At 40.2% G+C, this 21,821-nt stretch overlaps 3 protein-coding genes across 3 annotated transcripts; 1 reads left to right on the forward strand and 2 right to left on the reverse strand.

The window, feature by feature from the left end:
• Positions 1-464: 464 nt before the first annotated feature.
• Positions 465-5,055, reverse strand: LOC115793118 (ras-related and estrogen-regulated growth inhibitor). The gene is made up of 8 exons (XM_030747905.1): positions 4,971-5,055; positions 4,711-4,825; positions 3,758-3,814; positions 3,582-3,655; positions 2,930-3,068; positions 2,484-2,577; positions 1,961-2,032; positions 465-1,711 (listed from the first exon to the last, which is right to left on the reverse strand). Exons 2-8 carry the CDS (start codon positions 4,760-4,762, stop codon positions 1,603-1,605), a joined length of 597 nt encoding a protein of 198 aa, XP_030603765.1. The 5' UTR covers positions 4,763-4,825; positions 4,971-5,055; the 3' UTR covers positions 465-1,602.
• A 1,217-nt stretch (positions 5,056-6,272) lies between these two features.
• ndufs1 (NADH:ubiquinone oxidoreductase core subunit S1) lies at positions 6,273-12,104 on the reverse strand. The gene is made up of 19 exons (XM_030747540.1): positions 12,001-12,104; positions 11,004-11,080; positions 10,748-10,839; positions 10,230-10,337; positions 10,028-10,104; positions 9,865-9,946; positions 9,611-9,741; positions 9,107-9,292; positions 8,855-8,989; positions 8,608-8,722; positions 8,345-8,490; positions 8,117-8,245; positions 7,873-8,002; positions 7,628-7,788; positions 7,332-7,486; positions 7,059-7,234; positions 6,831-6,965; positions 6,669-6,741; positions 6,273-6,571 (listed from the first exon to the last, which is right to left on the reverse strand). The coding sequence occupies exons 2-19, from the start codon at positions 11,074-11,076 to the stop codon at positions 6,480-6,482; spliced, it is 2,196 nt and encodes a 731-aa protein (XP_030603400.1). The 5' UTR covers positions 11,077-11,080; positions 12,001-12,104; the 3' UTR covers positions 6,273-6,479.
• A 231-nt stretch (positions 12,105-12,335) lies between these two features.
• unc50 (unc-50 homolog (C. elegans)) lies at positions 12,336-16,619 on the forward strand. Its single transcript, XM_030747878.1, has 6 exons — positions 12,336-12,478; positions 14,009-14,280; positions 14,464-14,584; positions 14,688-14,827; positions 15,103-15,210; positions 15,932-16,619. The coding sequence occupies exons 2-6, from the start codon at positions 14,013-14,015 to the stop codon at positions 16,066-16,068; spliced, it is 774 nt and encodes a 257-aa protein (XP_030603738.1). The 5' UTR covers positions 12,336-12,478; positions 14,009-14,012; the 3' UTR covers positions 16,069-16,619.
• The last annotated feature ends 5,202 nt before the right edge of the window (positions 16,620-21,821 follow it).

Consider the following 21,821-nt stretch of genomic DNA (forward strand, 5'->3'; position numbering starts at 1 on the left):
TTGATCTCTGTGTTTATATATAAAGCTTATGGGGTTCTGTGGTTGGTTGTTGGTGGCAACTGGGTGGAGCAGTTGATGGTCATGGGGTGGAGAGAGTGGAGTGATGGAGAGTGAGCGCAAATCCAATTTTCCATGATGTCTTTACGAATCGCTGGAGATAGATCGGCGAGAAAAAGCAGTGAGGTCTGTAAGAGGTTAGAGGCTATTGAGATGCCAAAGGAGGCCGGTATTTTCCCTCCCTGCTAGAGTCTGACTTATTTTCTGCCTCTCACAGTTTTGCTTTGCACTGTCTGCCTTTTTTAGATGTCTCTCGCTGATCATAAAGTTCAGAAGTTCAGAGAAAAGGGGAGATGCATAGGAAAAAGCACAGAGACGCAGTCGAGTAATGCCAAGACTGTAATGAAAGCCAGCTTCCTTCTTTACGCACTGTTACATCATCTACACACTCCAACAACAAAGGCCGGTTTAACTGTTTCTCACACACTGATGAACTCTGCTGACTGGAAAGAATCCCGTGTAGATATATACATCATAAATGAAAACATGACAGTATAAACATGAACTTGTGACAGCAATAACAAAGTATATGAGGGCCTAAAAATGAAATATGCGATCCTTGATCATCTCATTGCAAAATGATGCGTTTATCTTCTGCAATAGCGGCCCTTCTCTTTTCAACGAAGGTTTTCCTCAAGATTTTGCAGTTTAGTGACCCGTAAACTTGTTAAGGGCTTGAGGTCAGATCTTTGTGGAGATCACTCAACTCCTTCCACACCAAAGTGGGTAGTTAAATATGCACTGTCCAAATTGCACATTTGGAAGACTGACATCTGCACCAAACCAAATAACTGTACCGCCCCCTGCTGGTGGATGGAACATATATGGAAAAACAACATTTTTGTGCATGAAAATAAACATAAATGCTTGTGTTTAATCATGATATTAACTATCTAATAAACATATCATAGCAGACAAATAACAGAAAATTACTCAGTATGTTTCTATATACATTCACCAGCAACTTTAGGTAGCTGTCTGCATGGTCAAATGACCTACTGAAGTTCAACCCAAGCATCAACATAGACAACAGAAGTGTCTTACAGTGTGTTTTAGAGGTGTGACTTTGAACTTCAGGTTGTTGGTGCCAGACAGGCTAGTCTGAGTGTTTCAGAAATTGCTGCTCTGCTGGGGTTTTCCTGTGCAATCATCTTTGGAGTTTACAGAGAAAAGTCTGGAAAAGAGAACAGATCCAGTAATCTGCAGCAGCTGTGTGATGTTGTCACATCAATATGGACCAAAAATCTCTGAGGAATATTTCCAGCACCTTGTTGAATCTGTGCCATGAAGAATGAAAGCAGCTCTGAAGGCAAAAGAGGGTCCAATTGGCAAGGCGTACCTAATAAAGTGTCTGGTGAGCATATATTTTTTAAATCCTGGTCTCATCACCCACAAATCCAGAAACCCAGAAGATGCATGATAGCTCTCAATCTGGATGACAGATACAGGAGATACTTTTAACACTAACACGACAAAAATGATCGTAAGCTACAATTTATTTATTCATTGCTCCCATTAGGGGGTGGTGGTGGTGGTTTGCCATTGTCACCACTGCATGGTCTTAGATCTGGTCAGTTTCCTGGTCAGAGCGTGGCGAACAGTCAGCATGTAGGAGCGACGGTCAGGCAGAGGGCGCTGCTGATCCAACACCAGCCTGTTTCACACACAACACATCAGCTGTCAATCAAACAACACAAAGCCTCATAAAGAGCTGCACTGAGTGCTGTTTTGAGTATATTGCTGCATTAAATATTGCATTCCTAGTGGAAACACTGAAAATATACTTCAATTTTTGTCTAGTATGGAAAGGAATCACAGCTTATGTCATGTGTTTAAGCGTATCTGAGTGCAGGCTTGATCGCACTGTGTGAAGCTGGACACAAACACACAGAAGGAAACGAACCTGACGAGCTGAAGCATCGCTGCTTCCACTGCCAGGGCCGCTTCTGCCACAGACAACTCTCTGAAACCACACCTACACACACACACACACACACACACACACACACACACACACACACACACACACACACACACAACAAAATGAATGTTTCAGTTAGTCAGCACACGAGGCAATAGTATTTATTTACTCTATTTAATATTCAAACTATATAGGTCCTGTATACGTGGAACGTGCCACTGATTTAGTCAGAAACAGCATGAAAGCAGGTACTGGGGTGGAGATGGGTTGCAATGTGGCTTGCAGATGCACAGCAAATGTGGGCAGGCTAAAACAGCTTCAGTAGCCGATACGTTCAAAAGCTAGGGTGTACAACTGACTCGGCTTACCTGAACATTATCCTTAATTAATTATAAAAGTTATTATAAATTATATAAATTATAAAAGTTTTATTACTAAATATAGCAAAAAAAGAAAAACATTGTGCAGTATCGCCATTAAAATCTGAAAATCTGAGCACTCAAACCTTAAATCTTTGGCCAGTCTCTGTCCTTCCTCTGTTGTCACCTGCCTGCCGATTTCCAGATCTGCCTTGTTGGCTACCAGCACTGCAGGAACAACTGACACATGCATGCACAAAATTGAAGTAACAATAAACCAGCTGGATGACACAATGGCACGCAGTCTGGAGTTATTCTGTCAACACACTACCTACTTAGGACAGGATGGCACAACCAAACATGGAATGTGTGTGTGTCTTTATGTGTGTGTAAAGGTGACAATAGACAGATAGAGACCTGCTGTTTGTGTGGAGGCCGGACTGCAGGCGCCGTATATGGACAGTTTTCTAAGATCTTCATTATGAACTTTCCCTCATGCACTCCACTTTTTTCAAACAAATATGCCACTTAAAGCCTCCATGGGTACGATTCCAAAGATTTAAATGTGGCAAGTCTTGGCAAGTCTCCCTACCCAGATTCTGCTTGGTTTGGTCAATGAGTGCTTTGAGCCGTGGGACCTCCAGGAAGCTGAAGCGTTGTGTGACGGAGTAGAGCAGCAGAAAACCATCAGCCCAGCGGATGGAGGACTCCAGAGAAGCTACAGAGCTCTCCTGGAGGAGAATGTAGCATAAAGCCTTGTCAGATTTATTCATGCAAAAAAGGCATAGTTGGGATATGTGTTAATTTTCTAACTTGCTCAAAGCTCAGATGAGTCAAGAGAAAAGGCTTCACACCCACCAACCAAGGGTCTACCTATCTATCTATCTATCTATCTATCTATCTATCTATCTATCTATCTATCTATCTATCTATCTATCTATCTATCTATCTATCTATCTATCTATCTATCTATCTATCTATCTATCTATCTATCTATCTATCTATCTATCTATCTATAGCTGGCTGTAAAAAAGTGAAGCAAAATAAAACAAATAAAATAACTGTGATGTATGTTACACATTGGCTGTAATTTCACAATCCAAAAAGGGAAAAGCTAGATTTACATTTATTTTTAAATTTCCCCATTTTCTACAGTGTGAATAATGTCTTTTAAAATGCAGCACAGCTGAAGCATTAAAAAAAATATGACTATGACAAAGTTATGAATAAAAGCCAACGTTTACCTTCCAAGTTAAGTCGAGAATCTCCAGATCAACAGTTTCCTGGTCGAGTACCCGGCTGCATTTGTAGGTCACCTCTGTAGAAACACACAGTACTGCCAGTGACTGTCCCAGGTAAGTAATGTAATGTTTACTGTGAGTAATAAAAAAAAAACAAAAAACATTTACCCAAGTCTTACCCTTTTTATGGTCGTATTCTCCAATAAATCGCTTGGTTATGAAACGAACACACAGGGCTGGAGACACAAAACAGACACGGGCACTGAAGGGAGAAGCAGACACTGGAGAATATCTCTCTCACACTGTGCACATTTACACACACACACACACACACACACACACACACACACACACACACACACACACACACACACACACACACACACACACACACACACACACAAAGCATCCTGTGTTCACGCCATGTCACACTGTGTCAGTGTTGCTTTGGAAATACCCTCTCAGTGGCACTATTTAAATAAATGCATAAGTGGATTCTCCATGTTTGGGTGGAAAGAGCCTGAAAGGCTTGTGTTTATCTGACTCCTTTGTCCACTGTTTAAGGACTTGCTGCGTTTTAGCAGGACACATTAAAAAGTTAAACGGGATATTTTGCTGTCTGAAATTTGCTCCACCAGTCCTAATATGAGAGAAATTAATGGAATTTGATGTGTGGCCCTTTAAACTGCTGAAGTTTCCCTGTTAAATTACGTATGTATAATATTAAAATGATATAGGTGTGCTGGAGTGTATCGTCTTTTTTCGCGGCAGGAAAGCAGCTGTATGAGCTCATATTAGATTATTTGAAAGCGAGCACAAACATTTGAAATGAAAAGTGACAAATTAGTCTATCACACTCAACTGAAAATGAGCTATTTTTAGAAATAGACAGTAGTAGTAGACACACTGGAAGCACAGCAATGGAGGTCCTACAGGTGCGTGTAAGATGAACAACTTATGAAGAGTGTAAGGTTTCCATTTTTAGCAAAACCTTTTAAACCGTGACGGGCAGTTGACCCTAAACTTAACCTCTTCTATGCACCGATGAACTGTTATCTAATTCAGAACTTACCAAACACACCCCCCTCTTCATCTGCCTGTGTTTTTCAGCTGGTGTTTTGTCCTAGTTTACCTGTTTTCCCAGTGTTCGGAGCTCCCAGAATGAGGAGTTTGACTGTAACCATTTTTTTCTGCTGCAGCCGAAATTAGTCCAGCGTGTGCCCTGCTGCTTGTCCCTGATGGAAGGCCTGAAGGGAAGAGTGAAGAGAGGAGGCTGAGCCAGTGTTAGGAGACAACGCAAAATTAAATGCTGAAATATAAAAACTATGCACACTCTCAAAGAAGCGAGTAACAACAAGGACAATGAAGCTGCAAACTGGATAGAAAACTTACTGCTGCATGAATTCTGACCATGAAGTAAAAATAAATTCCAGATATGGGGAGTAATAAAAATGAACTCTCTGTTCAGCCTCAGACACTAAACAGACAGAGAATGGAGAGATGAGCCTGTCTCCTCTCCTCTCTCTCTCTCTAGTATGTGACAAGAGCTATTTGTCTGCAGGAATGGTGTCCAACTCTGTGTGCAAATCCTATTTTGGATCCATTGAGAACACACACAGACACTCCTTTAATTACTCAATCACATCAAAACCTTGCATCTAACAGTAAAAGTTCTTTGACACCAGATATACAACCACAAATCCAGAATGTTTTCATACCTCACTATAATGGCTTTGAGACTCAGGTGAGTGCCTCTGAGTGTTTGTACACACTTCAGATTCTAAATGTCAAGTGAGCTGGAGAGAAGTTTTGGAGTAAGTGAGCAGAAAGAGTGTTTTGGAGCTCAAGTGCTTATTTAGTGTTTCTTTGTAGAATCAGTACTGTGTGGTTTTTTTTTTATTCTTTTACACAGCTACATTTCAGCTGTGTGAAGCATGTTATTTTGATTTGGTGCATGTTGAATCTCTCATGCTTTTCCTTACCTTCTGGCATGTATACATACAGTTACAATGGTGGATGCTCATATTAAACGTGGCCAAAGTTTAAAGTAATGAGGTCAGTCTGTGCACGAGTAACTCCTGTGAGCCAAAAGCCCAGGCTCAGTGTTTTATTTCAGACACTGTATTCTACACTTACATGGCCATCTCAGGCACACCGCCTGCTGTGGAAACCTTTTGTTTGTGAGGAGCAGCCAATCGGAAGAAAGTTGATCGATCTTGTGATAGGCCGCACAGAGGATCAGTATGCAAAGTTACTCTGAGAGCCTAAAATTAAGCTCTAAGCTCTATTAAAGCCCATTTTTGCTTTCTAGCCAGCTGCTGTTTAGTAAGTCATGGACACATCTTTAAACTGCAGCCAGCTGTTAATAGTTACATTTTTATTTTAAGCTGAAAGGGTAGAGGAAGTTAAAATTCTAGGATCCTGAAACACAACTAAATGAAGAATGTGTCTGAAGATGATTATGGTCTGAAGCTGAAAAAAGAAAAATCCACATAAAGGAATTTCTATTATGTGCATCTTATATTCAAAGGAGTGTTGGAGAATATTCATCAGAGATCATATGACACAAAATTAAAGGGTTGTGGTCTTTTCAGTTATGGCTGAGATTATAGATCTCTTATGAGCTTTTAAGAACTCATTTTAATTGTATTACAATAACGTAATGAATAAAAAAAAAACACATTAAAGCTGTAATAAAGGCTGTTTAAGATTTTATTCATATTTTGTATGCTTCTCAGATTTATTCAACAAAGCTCGTTCTCAGAGCCGAAAACGATTCAACGGTATACACAAGCATCGAGGGCGACTTTAACTTATGGAGAAACGCAAAGTTCAGAGAAGTGTGTTTCAGAGGAAAAAGGCAGAGTTGTTGTTCTTATGTCGGTTGTTGTCATCAGGCGTTCAGCAGACAGAAGGCTCGTCGACGGCCGCGGCTCCTTCTGTGACCGCTTTGACGCACTTCGCCATCGTTTGGGAAGCCCTGCTGATGGAGTCTGAACACACAATAAAGCCAAGATTATGACACACATTTGCGTATCCATTATTTAAAAAACAAAAACAAAAAAAAGCTATTAAAAAAAAACAACTTACCTGTCATGTAGAAGTCCTTTACTGTGAGCTGAGGTGGCACCAGAGGAGCTGCTAAGAGGTCCTGGTTGACAGTCTGAGAGGAGCAAAATGAGGAAACGGTTGAATCAAGATGTTGGGAAAATCCGATGCAGACCAGCTAACTGTGTGTGTATGTTTATGTACCATAGCGAGCTCATTGGCCTGTTTGAAGTAGTTCGCCTCCTCTACATCATCATAACGGACCAGGTTAGGAGAAACCTCGGCTAGCCTGGATCGGACCTCATCTAAAGAGTCGTAGGGCAGCGTTACGCCAGTCAGCTGTAAACACACACAGACATTCATATGATTGGCCACACTTGTTGTGTTAATTGTGAACATCAGGCCAGACTACTAGAAACACTTCCTCCTCACTTCAGACAAAGCTCTGATGATCTTCCAGTCCTCTCTGGCCATTCCAGGAGCAGTCACAGCCACCTTGGTGTGCTGGCTCCTGCCTTCAGTGTTGACATAAGTGCCATTTTTCTCTGTGTATGCAGCAGCAGGCAGGATGATGTCTGCCATTGCTGCTCCAACATCACCATGATGACCTGAAGGGATTGTAAATTGATATTAATATATTTCCACACATTAGCAGAATTTAGTTTTTCAAATCTGTGTGTGTGTGTGTGTGTGTGTGTTCATTACCCTGGTAGATGATGAGGCTGTTTTTGGGGAGGTCAGCTCTGGTGATGCAGCCAGCATCAGCTCCCAGAAGGAAAAGCACTTTAGGGGGATTCTTCCTGATGGCATCCACTCCAGCCTTGTAGCCCAGATCAAGGGCAGCCACTTGACTGGCCACCCTGCTCACACGCACACACGTACGCAGACACACACACACACAAAGTATAAGAATCAATTGTACCTCACTGCATTAGGGTGAGATTGTGTCAGTCCAAAAAGCACTAATAACCAGCAACTGCAAATCAATTGCCAAGCTGTACCTGTGAAGGACGTTGAGGACTTTCCAACCCTCCTCCACTCCGCTGCTGGCTCTGGCATTCTGAGCGATGGTGGAGACGGCGCTCAAAATGGCAGCTCCATCTTCTCTCTGCAGAGCGCTGCTGCCCACAACCACAACTGGATGCTTAGCAGCTGAAAGGACCTACCAGCAGGGAACAGAAAATGACATTTTCAGTGTGTAAAGAACCCTGCATCCATCTCATCGAACTACACGTGTGTCCATTACCTTGCAGAAGGCGTGTGTCCCATTAGCCAGTTGCTTCAGGATTGAGGTGTCCTCTCCCAGGTGATCGTATGTGTAACTCAGGTCGACCTTGTGGCCAACCATGGCAACCTGCAGCTCATTATGGAGCCAGCTGTCAGACAGAAGGACATGAGAGAGCAAAATTTAGCAAACAAACCTTTTTTACATAGTGAATCTAGTCCTGAAAACAACATTTTTCCTTTTGAAATTCTGATAACAAGTTTACCTCTTGCGGACTCGAGCATTGAACAGTGGGGCTTCATAGCGAGGGTTCGTTCCCACGAGCAGCAGCAGGTCACATTCCTCAATGCCGGTGATGCGAGAGTTCAGCAGGTAGTTGGAGCGGAGGTCAGTGCTGCAGAGTGCAAGAAGAAAAATAAATAATAGTGTCAGCTAATAAAGCCACAAGATGATGCTTCTCACACCTAAGGCATGATGGGAGGCCCTTCCTTACCCTGCGCCTGCCATAGGGAAGAGCTCCTCAGTGCAGAGGTTTTCTGAGTTGAGTCTGTTGAGGAGATCTTTGAGGGCGGTCAGAGCTTCAGCGTCTGCCATCCCTCCTGCTATGGCTGCTACCTCATTGCCCTGCACACTCTGCAGCTGCACAAACACACACTTAAGCATTATGATAGGCTACATAATGCCTGTAAATAAAACCTGTAAAATAAAAAAAGTAAATAAAAAGTGAGATCCAATCTAAAAAGGAAAGACACTTACTGCTCCAGCAACACGAGTGAGAGCATCCTCCCAGGTGGTCGGGGTCAGCTGACCTGATTCATCCTTCACCATTGGTTGGGTCAACCTCTGTCTCTTCAGACCATCACATGCAAACCTGCAGATACAATTACAGCATATAAGAAAATAGAAAAACCACCACCTGTTTTAAAGATAACTGTAGAGGGTGTCACTTTTTATGTCGAGATAAAACAAACTGTTTTCTGTCTTGGCTCAGTTTCTGGATCACCTGGTCTTATCAGAGATCCATTCTTCGTTGATGTCTTCGTGGAGCCTGGGCAATATCCTCATCACCTCACCTCCTCGTGTGCTCACGACAATATTACTGCCGACAGCGTCCAACACGTCAATTGACTCAGTTTTCCTGCAAAGACGGCAGAAAAACGTGATATAAAAATGCTCCCGGAAGTTCAGGAAAGCTCATATCTTTTATTGAAATATAAGTAGTAACCAAATAATCAAGTATCAGATCCTTTCCTACCTGGTCTCCCACGGTCTTGCAGTGAAGGCGTAGGGTTTGGAGGTGAGCGCTCCCACAGGACAGACATCGATAACATTGCCCGACAGCTCAGACATGAACATCTTCTCCACGTACGTCCCAATCTGCAGGTCATTTCCTCTTCCCGTCGTTCCCAGGTCCTCAACGCCGGCGATCTCACTGGCAAAACTGCAAACACACACACGGGCAGGACGTGCTGTTTGAATGTCTACCCCCAGGCAAGTGATACAGGTCCAGCAAAGCATGCATTGAAGCACACACGAACGTTTATGGATGTGTATTTATTAGATGACTAAGTGTGTTGATCTGTTTTTAATATATACTTAAGTTCTGTTTCTAGGAAGGGTACACAATTAGCTTTTTTAAAAACACAATGACAAAGGAATCTTGGACATTGAATGCATGTGACGTGCCTTTCGCCACATCAAATAACCGCCGAAGTCACATTATTACATTATTCCTGACTGATGTATATGAAGCACTCACCGGACGCAGCGTGTGCACTGGATACAGCGGGTCATGATGGTTTTAATGAGAGGCCCGATGTTTTTGTCCTCCACTGCTCTCTTTCCTTCTGAGAAACGGCTGCGATCTGACCCAAACTGCATGGACTGATCCTGAGAAAAGAGTTGAGTTTGCTTCTCTTAGTGCTCAAAGACTCAGCTATGCTATGCGAAAACTGACTGTTTCATCTTAATGCCCTCACTAGAATATCTTAAATTACACTTTTCCAGGGTTACCTGCAGGTCACACTCGCCTCCCTGATCACAAATAGGGCAGTCCAGTGGGTGGTTGGCCAACAGGAACTCCATTATTCCCTCTCTGATGAGACATAAACACATGAATCCATCTCTTCTTTAGTTTAACCTGATATTTTCAAAGCTAGACCACTAAAGTTTGTACCTGGCTTTGCGAGTTTTCTCTGAGTTGGTGAGGATGTTCCAGCCTTTCATGACGGGCATGGCGCAGGCTGCTACTGGCTGAAGGCACACAACACACACACTAGACATAAATAACTAAGAATTTACAATAACATTGGTCCGTAAACTCAGTCTCAGTGTGTTAGTCGGTTTAAATCCAAGAATACACAGGAGCCTGACGTTACCTTTGGTGCTTTCTCAATCTCCACTAGACACATACGGCAGTTTCCCGCCACAGAGAGGCGCTCATGGTAACAGAACCTGGGGATTTGGACTCCTACCTTCTCACAGGCCTAGTGAGGAAAGGAAATGAGACATTCATTTTAAACTTACTGAAAGCTGGGGCATGAAATTACAATCTAGGCTTTGGCAGTTGGATGCATATATAACAGCAGTCCAGGTTTTTGGTGACATTTTATGTATTATCTTGCCAATTTAGTGGTGTGCCTTGCTAAGAATTAAAGTGTGTAAATTACAAACACCCAAGTCAAAGCTTGCTATAATACGCACATTCCTATTGCACTAACTGTCTTTTATAAAACAGGACAGTGACCAAATGCCTGTCCAGTCAACCGATGTTTATAAAGTATTATAAATTCATTCTGGGTGGATGGTAATATTTCATAATATTTGAGAACTAGACCAACACCTAATGTGACATCTGTAATAGTTTGTAGTGAAACTGTGTGTTGAAGAGTGTTACCTGCAGCACAGTAGTTCCAGGCTCCACCTCCACTGGTTTCCCATCCACAAACACTTCCACCAAGTTGCTGGCTGCACGTGCTGGAGTACGCACTTCAAGTGCGCGCACACAAAGACAAAGCTTTATTGAAATAATCCAATTCAATCAACAGACACAATTTTATGCTACACACATACATACAGTATGTGCTATATATGTAAGAACTTGCAGTAACTGCTGTGCAACAGTTACCTACAGTTTAACACACAGACCCTACCTGGGGTGGATGAAGCCAGGCTGCCCTTGGCGGCTCCGGCTAGAGCTCGGCCAACAGTCGGCAGTCGCAACATGACTCTGTGAGAGGAAACATATGAGAGCTACCCTATGTGCCAATCTGACAAAAAAAATCTGCAGTCTCTGTATATAAAAAACATACGTGCATGCAGGATCCAAACTTACACATTATTATTTTAAAAATGATTAAAAAATAAAGATTAACTCCTGTGGATCAACAAAACACTAATTGCTACAGTGAAGAAAAATGAGTTTTTTTTTTTTTTTTTAATATTTGCTTCCAATTTTTCCCCATCAATATTTTGCAAATCTCGAGTTTTAATAAATGAGAAGCATGGAAAATCATGACGCTTACAAGTCAAGTTCCAGTCTGACACATCTGTGTACCTGAGATCCTGAGCAGTGACAACATACAAGTATTTAACCTCATATTTGCAGCATTGGCCTATAGCGCTCGCAGCAAGGACATTTAAAATGCAAGTCTCCAACTTTAAGATAAACTAGATAACCTCTCATCACAAGACTTTCATAGGGTGGAAAAATCTACAAAGTCACATCATCACCTGAACAGATGTGGTTTGCTGTGGGACTGTTATGTCGCACTGAATGAGTTTAGATGACAGACTCCTCTTTAGCTTTGCAGCTGTCAACAATAACAAGTGTTACTGGCGCAGATTTCCGCAATCAGCGTTTCAACGGAATAACGCAGAGGAAAGAGGAATTTTCAAATGCTATCGGAATAACAAAATATCAAAACTGAGCACAGGCTTTAAATAATATTCTACTGATGAAGGTGAGCTAATGAGCTGCGGGCTAACAACGTCAGCTAACAGTCCTACTCAAGGACACGGAGGCGCTGCATGTTCGCAAAGGGTAACTTCAGTTTGACGCTCAAATATCTCCTTTGTCGATCACTTTTAATTACATTTCAGACATGTATCGTTGGGTTTGTGTATGTATCACACGTGTTTGGTTCTTACCTTGCGCTATTTGGCCTTCTGGACCAGAACAGCGGTAATCTCAGTTATGCCACCAATTGAAACGGCTATGGCGTTAGCGGAAACAGAACGGTGTTGTACTTCCGTTTGAAACGAGGTTTTAATTTTCACAATAAAAGATGTATTTTTTTTTCAAACCGGATATAATATTCAGCACCATTTCTTTCTTGCTTTACCTGCGAAACAGGGATTGGCGAAGCCATGCTCTTTAAGTGTCGCTACCAAAATATGGTTTAAATGATTCCTAAACACACTGATAATCATCATTACATTGGCGTTTACCTCATTGCGTCAAAGTTCAGTTTTCAACATTGACTACATTTCCCATGATGAAGCGGGCGTTACCGGAACTATCTACGTGTGCATTTTCGCGACAGTTCAGGAAGCAGCATCTGCAAACAGCTACAGAAAGCAAGCAGTAGTTGGTGCTTTCTCATGTGAAGGATTGCAGCAGAGACAGGTAAGTTCGTCTTTAAGTTAAGAATTGGAGTTTTATACCAAAAACGAAACAGTCATAATTAAGTTTACTTCATGTTTGTTGTTGATATGACTTTTACGGGCCGTCTCATCTTATAAAGCAGCTAGCAGAAAGCTAACTGTGTCTGCTAGCAAACATAGCGACGAGGAGATTAAATATATGAGTGTTTATGGAGGGAATCATTGATATTATGTAGTATATCTATAGGTATGGTAATACCTAACCTGTTTATTTGGTATATATAAGAAGGCGTTACATAATTTTTAGATGTTTGCGCCAACTTTTTCAAAATGTTAGCACATAGCTGCTTCTGTTTTGTGCTTTCTAAGCAGATTTTTTATTGAACAAACTACGAGTCTCATCAGTCACAATTTACTCTAGGATATATACTATAGTAAAATATATGTATTTTGTAGATTAACAGGGTATATAATATAAGTTTGAGTTGCAGGACTGTGTGACACATTGTAAACACGAATGTTACAACTAAGCCACAGCTTATTTATTATCTACACCGAGCTATAGGAGATGGTCTCTAGGAGTTAAGCTTGATTAAACCCACTATGGCTGTTTGTCGGCTTACCAAAATCCCTTTATTTTGGGCTGATTATCCATTTTAATATACAGTAGTTACAGTAATTCATAGTCTGACGTTATATTAGCTGCACTAAATCCTTCCTACTAGACATCTCAGGGCATTTTTATGGCCAGTGCATTAAACCGAGCCTATCAGGTGTTGTAAAATTTGGAAAATTGCACGTCAAGTATCCACCATTGCACTGGAAGCTTTGCAAGTAGGCATAAAACCAACATCATTATTTGCCAGCCTGGTCCCACAGGTACCAGAAATCTGGGTTTGTTGTCCTGTTATGTTAACACATCTATTAGTGACCTCGGAGTGACTTTCAATGGGGACCTGTCATTGGATCGGGTTCATTCTTGTTTTCATCAGTTGAGAAATATCAGTAAACTTCACCCTATTGTATCTAAATCTGAGATGACGATTTTTTTTTTCCCCCCTCTTGCCTGGACTGCTGTAACTCACTCTTCACCTGCCTCAGTAACACCTCCTTGGATCGTCTACAGCTTGTACAGAATGCTGCTGCACAGATCCTTACCAGATCGTCCAAACATTCTCATGTCACACCTCTGCTGCACTGGCTCCCCACTAAATTTAGAATTCAATGCAAAGTTCCAGTTTTCACTGTTAGGGCTCTGCATGGCGAAGCACCCGTCACCTACATTGGCGAACTTTTGCAGTCATATGTTACCAGCAGGACTCTCAGATCTTCTAATCGGGGCTTGTTATCATCTCTAAATCTAGACTGCAAACTAAAGGTGACAGAGTTTTTGCAGTAGTGCCTCCCACTCTGAAATTCTTTGTTGTCCAGTCTATGATCTGCGAGCTCAGTGGACTCCTTCAAAAAGCAGCTGAAGACTAAAATTTTTAACCTGGCGTTTTGGTAGAATTTTTATTGTTTCTTTTCTGTGCTCTTCTAATCTCATTTTCAGCACCATGTTGCCGACCACATCGCCAAACAGCAATGGCGCCCTCAGTTCCAGGGACGCTGCACGCCACACGGCGGGTGCGAAACGCTACAAATACCTGCGGCGGCTGCTTCATTTCAGACAAATGGACTTTGAATTCGCCCTGTGGCAGATGCTTTACCTGTTCACCTCTCCACAGAGGGTGTACCGAAACTTCCAGTACAGGAAACAGACTAAAGATCAGTGGGCCAGAGACGACCCCGCTTTTCTGGTCCTGCTCAGCATTTGGCTATGCGGTAAGTCGGTACTCATTCTTTAGATAATTAAACAGCACTTTGGTCAAGTTTAGATGAGGATATTTGTCTCTATTTTGTTTCCACTTTGTTTGAGTATATTTAAACAAACACTTGTCCTTCCAGTGAAATCCTGATGTCAGCTTTGTGCAGTGATAACTGAACACTCCCTGTGTTACTGTGCAGTGTCAACAATAGGCTTTGGGCTTGTGTTGGACATGGGAGTCGTGGAGACGTTGAAGCTGCTGCTCTGGGTCGTGTTTGTTGACTGTATAGGAGTTGGTCTCCTCATATCAACCATAATGTGGTGAGCACTATGATGGAAATAATGAGATTTCCTCTTATTTATTCTAATTAAGACATATTGTTCGGTCTTTACTGCATGCCAAATCTTATGTGTTCTTCTCAAGGGTTATCAGCAACAAGTACCTGCTGAAACATCCCAGCCGAAACTTTGATGTGGAGTGGGGCTACGCATTTGATGTTCACCTCAATGCTTTCTATCCACTTCTAGTCATCCTGCACTTCCTGCAACTCTTCTTCATCAACCGTGAGTAGACTGTAGATCTGTGTGAGCTTAATCAGTATGTGGAATGAAATCATTAATCCAATTAATGTTCATCAGTGCAGTTAAATGTGCATCTTATGTGCTAAATGAAGGATTAAAAGACTAAAACATTTGAGTCCATTGGTCCTCTGCATTTTTAAAAAAAAATTTGTGCCACAATGGCTGATAATGTTTAGGCTTGATAATTTAAAAGATAATTGGCAGAATGCGTTACAGTATGGTTGACTGTTCTTGTTTGTTGTTCTGTGTGTTTTTAGATATTGTGATGATAAATTCAGATTGGTTCCTGGGATACTTTGTTGGGAACACTTTGTGGCTGATTGCCATTGGTTATTATCTCTACATCACCTTCTTGGGGTACAACGGTAAGTCCCCTGCACCATCATAACGTAAAGAATTGGTTTAAACTTAAATTCTTGGTTATATGTATTTTATTTTATTTTTTGCAGAATTGTACCTGCTCATCATTTATTACCTTTTAAACAGCACTTACCAAAAACATTCATTCTTAGGCACATTAGAAAATGAAAACTAAATTTCATAATTAATTAATTTTTGTGTTCAGTTTTGAGCACAATTAATCATTTTCAGGTTTTAGATTGTTGAATTGTCAAAAGAAAAATGTGTCGTCCTGTTAAAACTAAAAATCTCTAGTAATTGGTGATTAACTCCAAAAACTGATGGTATAATTGACTTAACGTATTCTACTGCCCATGAAAACAAATGTTTTATAAACTTCTGTAACTTAAAAACAAATATTTATCCATAATTAAAAAAAAAAAAATCGAATCAGCCTTAATTTTTTAATGTGACCTGTATTTTATTGTATTAAATGTGCATAACAAAACAAAAGCCTTGATCTTGATTTTGCTGCCATCTAGTGGTCATGAGGGTGTGTTGACATTAACTAAACTTAGAACACAGAAATCAGCATTGAAGGGATCAGCTGTGCAGGTTTTCTTGCTGAAATAAACAAGTGGCTTCATGCAGTGGGCTTTAACTGATTAGATTTTTTTTTTTGTTTGCTGTTTGCCATGAATAATACATTTTATTTATAGGTCATGTTTTGTTTTTCAATTCTCACAGCTCTACCCTTCCTGAAGAACACCGTGGTGCTGCTCTACCCTTTTGCTTTGCTTGGCCTCCTCTACATCCTCTCCATATCGCTGGGCTGGAACTTCACTCAGGCTCTTTGCTCTTTTTACAAGTACAGAGTCATGTAGGACTGGCTTGCCTTTGAGGTTGGACACTAGCTGGCTGACACACAAAGTATTTTCAGCTCATCTCTACTTGATAGCGAATCCATGTCCAGCTGCTGTCAGTCAGCATCTGGCTGCGAGGGACCTCTGGTGGACTCTCAGTAAATTGGGACTCTTGGTTAATTGACGCTGAGCTGTGTGACTGCTGCTCAGCTCTCTCTTGATTTTCTGTTTGGCTCTGATGTTGAGCTCCAGCTACAAAGTCAGTAAACGGTGATGTGTTTGGACTAGTTACAGAAACGAGGGGGGGAGATGAGACGCAGCTTTTACTGTTGTTCTTTTTGTATGATTTGTAAATATGACACTGGCAGGTTGTAATATAAACACAGAGGATTGTTTCTGACGAGTTTGCTGTTTCTTTTGAGTTTTAATAAAAAAATAATCAAATCTTGCTTATTGAAGAGAAAAAAGGAAAGTAGAGAAACATGGGATGCAAACTTTTTTCTTTCTTTCTTTCTTTTTTTTTTCTAAAAGTGTACATTCCAAAGCACTTTCAATAAAAGGTTTTAACTTAAGGTGCCTCAGTTTTAATTTGCTGGCACAGGTTCAGCTTGGACCAATTTAAAGCTTCCAGCAACATTCATGTTATTGTAGTTTCACAAATGCTTTTGTAGTAACACGCTTCAGTCACATGGTGTCGCTGTTGCTGTTGAAAGTCGCTGAAGCATCACAGGGTGTTACACTGGTGCTTGCACTTTATACTAAATGAAATGAGGAGTGATGCAGCTGTACCTTTATTTGTACACGTTTAGTATGGTTGGAAAATCTCATCAGCTGTATTCACAGTGTGTCCTATAGGGTTCATATTTTTATAGTGATCAGTTATGACATTCTAAATTAAATGGAAAATTAGACATTCTGATAGGTAACATAAGTCTTAACTTTATGGAAGCTGATGATGCTGAGATTCATTCACTGAATTCCACCTTGATACAAACTGTATGCTGTCAGTATAAATACAGTATAAGCAGTATACTGTCAGTATAGGGGATGGAAATCAGCCAAGATAGCTCATGAAATACTGGGCTGGATCTTGTTAAATTCAGTTGTGTAAATCCACAAAGAGCAGTAAAACAGGAGCAGCAGCAGGTCAGCTGATGACAGCCTGACACAAAGAAAATCTACTGGCGCTGACAACAGAAATTATTGTGAGCTGTGATTCTTTACCCCATGCTGAGCCACTACAACTGATCTTAGGGTTCCCGACCTGCTGAATCCTACTGTAACCCCTGACTGTGCTCATTTTCCTGTTCAGGTGAGGCAGAGTCACCCTCTACAATGTAGGTAACAGCAAATAGTGCTTTTTAAAAATTCTCTTTCTTTTTCTCTGCTCATGTTCTGCATAACAGTGTTCAAGCTGAGTGCATTCATTAGAATTAGAATTTAGATAGAAACAAAGTTTGCATTCTCATGTAAAAATATTGTTTCATCATTACATTAACATCGCACAAGGTTCAGTTAGCTTTGCACAAAACAGCTGGTAGAAACATCCTCCAAAGAGCTACTTTTACTTTCTTACTTTGACAAGATTTTAGAACCTGTACTTTTCCACTTTTACTTGAGTACTTCAACTTTTTTTTTTTAACACAAGTATCCTCTACTTAAGTACAGAATGTACTTAAGTAGAAATACTTTTGCCACCTCTGCCTGTAAGCGATTAACAAAATATCCCTAAATTTAGAAAATGTATTCCAAAGTCCATAAAAATTTTAAAAAGTGATTTGATTAACAAGAGAAGTTAGATTAAGACAATAATGTCCCATCCAACCTGGAAACAACAAAGAAATCATTCAGAAAAATAAAGATTTGCCAGCTGTAATAATGACAATGTACTGAAATACTAAATAGGAAGTAGATTTTAACAGACCAAACACAATAATATGTATCAGTCTCATAAGGTTGTATCAAATAAAGAAAGTAGAGTAGTCACACTACAACATCTTTTCTGCTGAGCTGTTTCTGCAGATGGTGATGTAGATGTGCCAGGTGTACTGTAACCCAGGCTCAAGATTAACCAGAAATTTAAACTGCACAAACTGGTAGGTCCATGTCAGTGCAGGCGAGCCTGAGAAAGCATAAGGTGTCAAGAGGAAGAGACACATTTATCCTTAAATTTGATTGGTTAAATTTCCTGAGTTTCCTGAGAAATTAATAATAATTGCCCATTTTCTTTGTTCTGCTTAAAGAACCATCTTAATCTCAACTGCCATCTGCAAATTTTGTGCCAAACAGCGCTGGGAATTGTACAGCGGGGGTGGGGGGTACCTAGCAAGTGAATGCAACTTCACTGTAAATATCAAGAGGAGCAATTCCTTTTCCCAAGGGGCCATGTGAGAAACTGGAACTGTTCAATATTAATTTGATCTCTTTATAAACTGCTTCTGGTAAGAGTAGATTTTACAGTTAGGCAATGAAAATGGGAAATAGACATTGGACAAAGGCCAACATTTTATCACTATTTATTGTGAAGAAAATCTGTATGTTTTTTTTCTTCTTTGCTGGGATAAATCTAGTATCCTTAAATGTGGACGGTTTGCCTCTTTGAGAGAAAAATAAAAATCCAGCAGTGATATTGCCTTGAAAAGCTCTACCAGTAGTCTACAGTACAAATACTTAGAGGTAGATACACTAGAATAAGATGACAATAATTCAACTTTTTACAGGGTAGAAGTACTACAAGTAATTTTAAGTATTTGTAGGTAAATAGAGTTGCATTGTAATTTCAGGTAAAATACATGGAAATTCCATTGAATTCTAGATGAATTACACTCACTGGTATAAAAATATAAAACATTTATGCCTAGTTCAGGTATCACCTGAACCCTGTGAAATTGCCTTTTAGATTTACACTGCTCCAATCAAGCAATTATTACATGAAAACAAACCTACGTTGAGAGTTAAAGATATCATTAAATGGCCTAAGATAAGATAAAACTTAAGAAATATTGAGAATTTTGATTTATTTTGTCTGTGGAATGTCACAGAGGTAGCGCAACAATGTAGGATTTTCATACATATTACAATTGTTGTTGCATTCATTCTAGCGATCAGCATGCTTATTGCCTGTAGCAGTCATGCCATGATGGTTTGGGTTTGGCCTGGGTTAGGGGTAGGGTCTTGTATCGGGACAGCTGATCGTGCCATGTGGACACGACAACTCTGACTTGCAAGTCTCCTCAAATGAAATGAGATACTAATCCCTTTTCCATTACTTGTAATGTTGCTATTTTATTTGTATGTATGAAATAAATTACCTTTGTACTTTACACTTTGTATATTTTGTATCATCAAATATATGTGGAGTTCAGGGTCATCCAACTTTACAAATAAAGGGATACCATTGGCTGTGTCATGTACCAAACACCCTGCTGCAGAGATTATCCAACACAAGTTCTCGTTATAATGCCAGTTTTGGAAGAAATTACAAGATCAAATACTTGAAACTTCCAGATGGGCATAGGCAGTTTGCAATGTCATGGTAGCCAAAATTAAATCACATCTGTCATGATTTGCTGCAACACGGCTGAGGCAAACTGGGCAATAAAATAAGGACTGTCTCACTGATGGTGTTGGAGTAAAATTGAAATGTGGTCAACTTCTCAAATGCCAAGCTGGACAAATTGTTTCTTAATTAATATTGTGCATGGATTGTCACACTGGAACACAAAAGGATCATTGCAAAAAAATCACTTTTTATTTGTAATGATGAACCAAACTGAGGCCTCTAGTGTGCACAGAGTCAGTCTACTTGATTGCATTGAACAACATTTCCTGGAACATGTCTAAGTCAACTTTATTCATGATGAAGACCGTGTGTTTTTTCTTCAGCTTATGCATGTAGTCCAGTGCCATCATGCCTCGGGTGTAGGTCCCCTCCAACTCCACTGTCACTGCAACCTGAAGCATGAACATAAGAATTTGTTGACAATGAGTTTAGATCAAATGTTTTGTACTTTAACCTTGTCATGGTGCTGGATCTTATACTCAGGGCTTTTCATTTTTGGACTATTAATATTTTTTAATTGAAAATTTTCTTCTTAGTGTGCTTATAGTTTACGTTTTCTGTGTGTATTTTATTAGTATTTTCAGTCTCTAGTTCCTAGCTGCACTTACTGTTTGTATTAGAGTTTATTAGTTCCCTTAATATTTCGCCCCATGTCTTTCTTCTGTGTTATTTCTTCATGTTAAGTTTACGTTTGTGACTGATTTCCCCTGTTTAGTTATTGCTACTCACTTCCCATTTTACATTTCTATTTAGTTGTCTCTTGTGTCCTGTATTTAGTTTTACTTTCTTCTTTGTTATTACCTATCAGTGTGTCTGTGAGTATTTATAATCCTGTTCTTGTCTTTGTCCTTAGTCAGAATGTCTGTTAAACTTACCTCGTGTTTGTCTTGCTTTTGATGGAAAATTTTGGATTCCTCTATCAGCTTTTTGTTTTGAACTTTGTACTTATACATTCCACCCAATAAAAGCTTGGCTTTCTGTTTGTTCACATCAGTGGGTCCTTTTTTGCCTACCTGTGACAAACCTGATAAAAAGCACTTGCTGCTTACCTCAACACTCTCAGTTATGAAGTTATTGATGTCAGCATCAATGTCAGCATTGACAGCAGCAGCCATGGCGTAGGCATCACAGAGATTGAACCCACATCCTAAGGGGTTTGTATCTTGAAATTCAGGTGATTGAGCTTTCTGTCAACACAATATGGCAGAGGTGTTTAGACATTTTGCAATAATAAGTAAGCACTAGTGAAGAACCAATCATTAGCAACATGTAAGGACTATATATATACCCGTCATAATATCAATTTACTTGTTCAATCCCTGCCATAGTTTTTGTTATATGCTATACTTTTTCACTTATCAAAAAACACAGCTGTTAAATAGGCCCATGATGGCACTTGCTGCAAGAACACTGAGTTCTTACTGATAACATAACATACAACTGGTAGCACAGTAGCATGGTGTTAGCACTGTTGCCTCACAGCAAAAAGGTGTAGGTTACAGGCTGGAAGTCACCATGCAGCACCCGGAGAGGCAGTGTTCTGAATTTTGAAGATGGATGAAATTAAATGCCAACTGCAGTAAATGTTTAGTACCAAGTTATGACTTAGGACATAATTATCTTTTGCTTAGTTTATGTTTATGTTTTCAGTTTTCAATGTCACCACAGCTGCATTTTGTAACAATCCAATTTTGCACACTCTTACCTCCCTTGAAATGGCTGAAATCCTTCTCACAAACTCTGATTTTTCTGTATGATTGGCAAACCAGGTGTCACAGAAGACTACGTGAGGAAAAAAGAGTGTACAAATATAAGTCTCTGTGTAATTCCTAATAGTCAAGTCAGAAGTAGTATTATTACATCTTTTTTCAAATAGTACTTAACATAAATTCTGTGCTAGCATAATGCTTTTAAACAGTACAATTGTTCAGACAGTATTGATTGTAGAACAACTTAAGTCTGACATAAGTTTCTGTTTAGCTAGTTTCTCTCCTCACCCATGGCAGGCTGTTCCTGCAGGTGAACTCCCAGGTGGTGATGTAGGTGGGGCAGGTGTAGCGGTTCAACACAATGTAAGCTGCCTCAGGGTCTGCTACAAAATTAAACTCTCCACACATTGTGGTGTTACCCCTGGCTGCACACAGACATCAACACAGACTTCATTCTCATGTATACAGGAGAGATATAAGACTGAAAACACAAAAGAGACAGA

The sequence above is a fragment of the Archocentrus centrarchus genome, chromosome 2, assembly GCF_007364275.1.
Source record: "Archocentrus centrarchus isolate MPI-CPG fArcCen1 chromosome 2, fArcCen1, whole genome shotgun sequence".
NCBI lineage: Eukaryota > Metazoa > Chordata > Actinopteri > Cichliformes > Cichlidae > Archocentrus > Archocentrus centrarchus.